Source organism: Oxyura jamaicensis, chromosome 1 (genome assembly GCF_011077185.1).
Source record: "Oxyura jamaicensis isolate SHBP4307 breed ruddy duck chromosome 1, BPBGC_Ojam_1.0, whole genome shotgun sequence".
Classification (NCBI taxonomy): domain Eukaryota; kingdom Metazoa; phylum Chordata; class Aves; order Anseriformes; family Anatidae; genus Oxyura; species Oxyura jamaicensis.
This window is the reverse complement of record NC_048893.1, coordinates 84,585,652-84,589,845: the sequence shown is the minus strand read 5'-3', so window position 1 is coordinate 84,589,845 and position 4,194 is coordinate 84,585,652. Positions and strand designations below refer to the sequence as shown.

Genomic DNA, 4,194 nt, shown 5'->3' with positions numbered 1-4,194 from the left:
CCCCCCCCCCCCCCCCCCCCCCCCCCAGAGCAGCAAGGCAGGTGCACCCCACAGGAGGAGCAGGAGGAACACCCAGCCCGCCTCCAAGCCACCTGCCTCAACCACGACTCAAGGTGCAGCAGCAGGGAAGCGCACAAAGCCTGAAGCAAATAATTAAAGAAAAATAATGATCAGAATAAAATAAGATGTGCTGTGCAGGAATCAGAGCCTCTAGCCTATGGGGAAGGGGGCAAAGCCTGTCTCCGTGCCAAAGCCCCTGTGCCCAGGCAGAAAAGGGACAGGCGACACATTGCATGTCCCCTGGCAGAAGTGCTGGAGGCTGCTGGCCTCGGTCGCTTGGCACTGCGGAGCCCGTGGGTCTCCTGCCAGCCTCCACTGTGCTCCCTCCACCCCCCATCACTTGCTATTCAGCCTCAGCCTGGCAGCACCAGCCTCATCCCTCTTCACTCCCTCTGTGTGGTGGCACTGGGAGAGCCGAAGACGACCAGGAGCTCCTTCTGCATTCACTGGTACACCCCCAAGTGGACAGCGAGGAGAAGGGGGGAGAGGATGCACGGGCAGGTTTTGGGTATCTGGCAGGCAGGGCTGCCTGGCTCCAGAGGGGCACAATTGGAAGGGGCCCTATGGGGGTCACTGCCTGCCACAAACACTACTGCATTTTTCTAGGGTAAGGGCTCCACAGAGCCATGCTCAGCAGGGTTACAGAAAGGTTCAAGGCTTGTTATCACAGCTTTTGGTGAACAACAATTAATTTGAAATAAGTTCACCCCCCCCTTTTTTTTATGTAAAGAGAGAACAGCACGACAGCAACCAAAGGGGAAAAAACAAAACCACACGCACAGAAGGGGCACAATACTTTCCCACTCCCTTTTAACTCCTTCAAATGTCTTTGAGCTTGCTTGCAATGTGCTCTGCTCCTCCTGTGCAGCCCCAATATTCTGGCTTCGCCACCCTCTCGCCCCCCAGATGTGAGAAGGGAAGTTACTGCTGGCTATGGAACCAGACCCAGCAGTGGACCAGGGTTGGGTTATACCACACCTGAAGTTTGGGAGCAGTACAAAAAGCAGTTCCAGGTTTGTAACCCCCCCCCATCCCCCTTCCCATTTCAGCACCCAAGGAGGGCAACTGCCTTGCCTCTGCCTTCCCAGAGGGTACTTGTTAAAACAGACCTCAGAGGACTTTCCCCAATGCCTTCAAAATCAGAATAGATGCATCTGATACATCCATGGCAATAGTAACTCACTAGAACAGAAGGTAAGGGTAATACAGCACCCAGGCCTTTCGTAAGCTGCAGATATTAGGATGTATTAAAACAGCTGCTGGTTGTGCTAGAATCAGGATGCTCTAGTCACAGCTCAGGGAAGGCTTCTGACTTGGAAACACTGTGTGGAGCAAGCACCATTGATGGCAGACCAGGAAACAAGCAAAGACGGGGCGATGTTCAGAGTCAATGCTACTTGCCCATCTTCCTTGAGCGGTCTGTGCCTGTTCTTCCAGAGCAGAGGGAAGTTCACATCGAGCTACTTGACTTCACTGCTGACACTAGCTATTTATGTTACACAAGTACTGGTCTCCTCTCCCCCCGTGTGCATCACGCGTGCTGGAGAAATCCTCCTACCCTGTCAGAAACAGCCCCTTCACCAGGGAAGTCAGCTGGAAGGTGCTGGTGCCAGATTCACGATCCAGATTCGGAGAACGCAAGTTTGAGAGAAAATATGCAACAGCAAAAAAGCATGTGTATGTAACACAGAGACAGATGAAGGGAAATCGCGTGAAAAGGAGCACTCAGTAAATGTGAGAAAGAGGGAGAAAATGAGGGATTTTGCAGCGAGCGCACGCAGTAGTGACAGGTAAATGTGAGGCTGCAACAGAAAGCATGTGTGTGCCAGGGAGCATGCCTGTACGGGGATTTGCTTAGTGGATCCAAAATACAAGAGGACAGTGCATGTGAAACTGTGTAAAAGTAGGAGCAAAAGGACAGTGCAGATGCTGTGACTGGACACATCTCCATGCACTACAGCATGCACAAGAGTGTGAAAGGTAAAGACAGCCACAGTGAGAGACCCTCTAAGTGCGTGCAAGATGCTGTGAATGTAAGACAGTGCAAGACAGGAGGCCAGGTAGCTGGATATACAAATAAAAAACATACATGTGCCATGTGCGTGTACATGCATGTGCACTTGCAAGACCAGCGCAGCACGATAGGCATGGGATTTTATGTTGCAAGCAACCACCAAAGCCAGTGTGCACGATGGAAAGAGGGCACAAGAAGAGGCTAAAGGGAGGGAGGGAAGGAGGAAGAGCGAACGTGAGCAAGAGAGAAGCAGACTGGCACTCCAGGAACTGCATGTGCTAGGGAGCTAGAGCTGTATGTGCCAGCGTGAGTTTATTTATCTTCCATGCTATATTCATGAGTATGTATGTACATATATAGGACCGCTATGTGTGAGTGAGCACGGATCATGTACAAGCTGTGATTTGCAGGGCAATGATATGTGCATGTGTGATGTGTATTTATACATACAGCACGGGATGCATTAACCCTTAACTCCTGTTTACAGAAAGCATCTCAAAAACAGCTAGCATGTCTGTCATCACTTCAAACTAAATTCTGTACTCACACTTGGCTCCTAAAGCAAGAAACCCAGCTGGCAGTTCTCCACTGAACAAAACCCCATACCCAACAAATTTCCTTCTCCAGTCTTTTCCTCCTTCATTCTTTCCCCCCCCCCGTTGTGGAGGGGAAGGACATAGTGTTTTTGCAAAGAGGCATAGAGGCTCCTCCAACCTCCTCCCTCCCCCAGCAAAACCAAAATAAAATAAAACAAAATAGATTAAAAAAAAAAAAAACTTAACACTGATCTCCTCAGGAAGGTGAGGAATCCAGGAGCATCAGTACTTGTGACCCAAAGTGCTGAGTGGCTGTAGATGGAAGGGGTACCCATGTTCACCCACCCCTCTTTCCTTTGCAAATCTTCCTGTTCCCCCCCCCCCCCCCCCCCAAAAAAATAAAAAAAGAAATAAATTAAAATCTCCCCCTCTGCAAAAGCATGAATACAGCAGCAAAGTCAGTCACATGCAGTGCCCTCTAACCATAGGATTCACCAACAGCGATCTCTCCTTGGCTTATTTCCTGAGGGGGGGGAAGGTTTAAGGGGAGGGTGGAGGGAGGGGGTCGAAGATAGAGGGATCTAAATAGCCCCAGCTTCCAGCTCCATGTTTCCATCCATCCTCAGTCCATCAGCCTCAATTCAACAGAAGGGGGCTGAGGAGGTGGCACGAAAGAACTCATCACATACCTTGCAAGGAGAAGAGGGACAAGAAGAATCCCAGCACCCAGATACTGTGCAGCCAGTAGGTCCTCATGCTTCTCTCTCACTCGTTCTGCTTCCTCTGCCTTTTTCTCCGTCTCTTCGCTTCTCTCTGCTCTCTTAATTTCTTTTTTTTTTTTCCTCTCCTCTTCCCCCTTCAAATAAAATGGGATTTGTGTCTCCCTTCAGTCCCCCTGGGCTCTGCTCTACCAGCTCTGACAATCCAGTCGCAGAGAAAGCTGACCCGCGGTGGCCAGATTCCCAAATAGCCTCGCACTCTCCCCTTCAAGTGCTGGAAGAAGGGGGGCCAGGTTAGATGCTCGCCGTAGCCTGCGCTGGCTGTAAACACAGAGAATCTCTCTGTCTCTCTCCTGCAGCTCCAACTAAATGCGACTGTACTTAAACAAGCAATGCCTTATAGGACAGTGCTCTGAGCAGAAAAGATCCCACCTCTGCCACCTAGTGTTGCAAGCCTGCTCATTTATTTTATTTTTATATATATATATATATAAATACATACGCTGTGCTATAGAAATATGGCTCTCTGATTCCTCTGAAAACGAATCTCTTGGATCAAAAGTCTGTGAGCCATGCTGGGCTCAGGAGTCCCTAAGGCTCCAGCTGACATGGGGAAGTTATTCAGCAAAGGAGGAGCGCGTCCTTCATCGCCATGACGAGGAACGCAGCGGGGCAGGTTTGATTTCTCAGCAGAGTTCTGCCTGACAAATCCTGAAGCAAGGGTCTTTTCTGATGCTGGTGTCACTGCTGGGCAGTATGCAAGGGCCAGAGGGAGATCCAGACGCACTGATTGTAATTACAGAACTGCCAAGGCCTCCAGGAAAAATAGCAAGCATCAGGCTGCATTAATCTTCGCTGGATCTCC

General features: G+C 50.1%; 1 protein-coding gene across 1 annotated transcript in view; it reads right to left on the bottom strand.

The window, feature by feature from the left end:
• LSAMP (limbic system associated membrane protein) overlaps positions 1-3,754 on the bottom strand; it is a 952,242-nt gene extending 948,488 nt beyond the window's left edge. Inside the window, exon 1 of the mRNA XM_035314830.1 lies at positions 3,300-3,754. Within this exon, the coding sequence (XP_035170721.1) occupies positions 3,300-3,366 (67 nt within the window). The 5' untranslated portion in view covers positions 3,367-3,754. The remainder of the gene's footprint in view (positions 1-3,299) is intronic.
• Between the last annotated feature and the right edge of the window lie 440 nt (positions 3,755-4,194).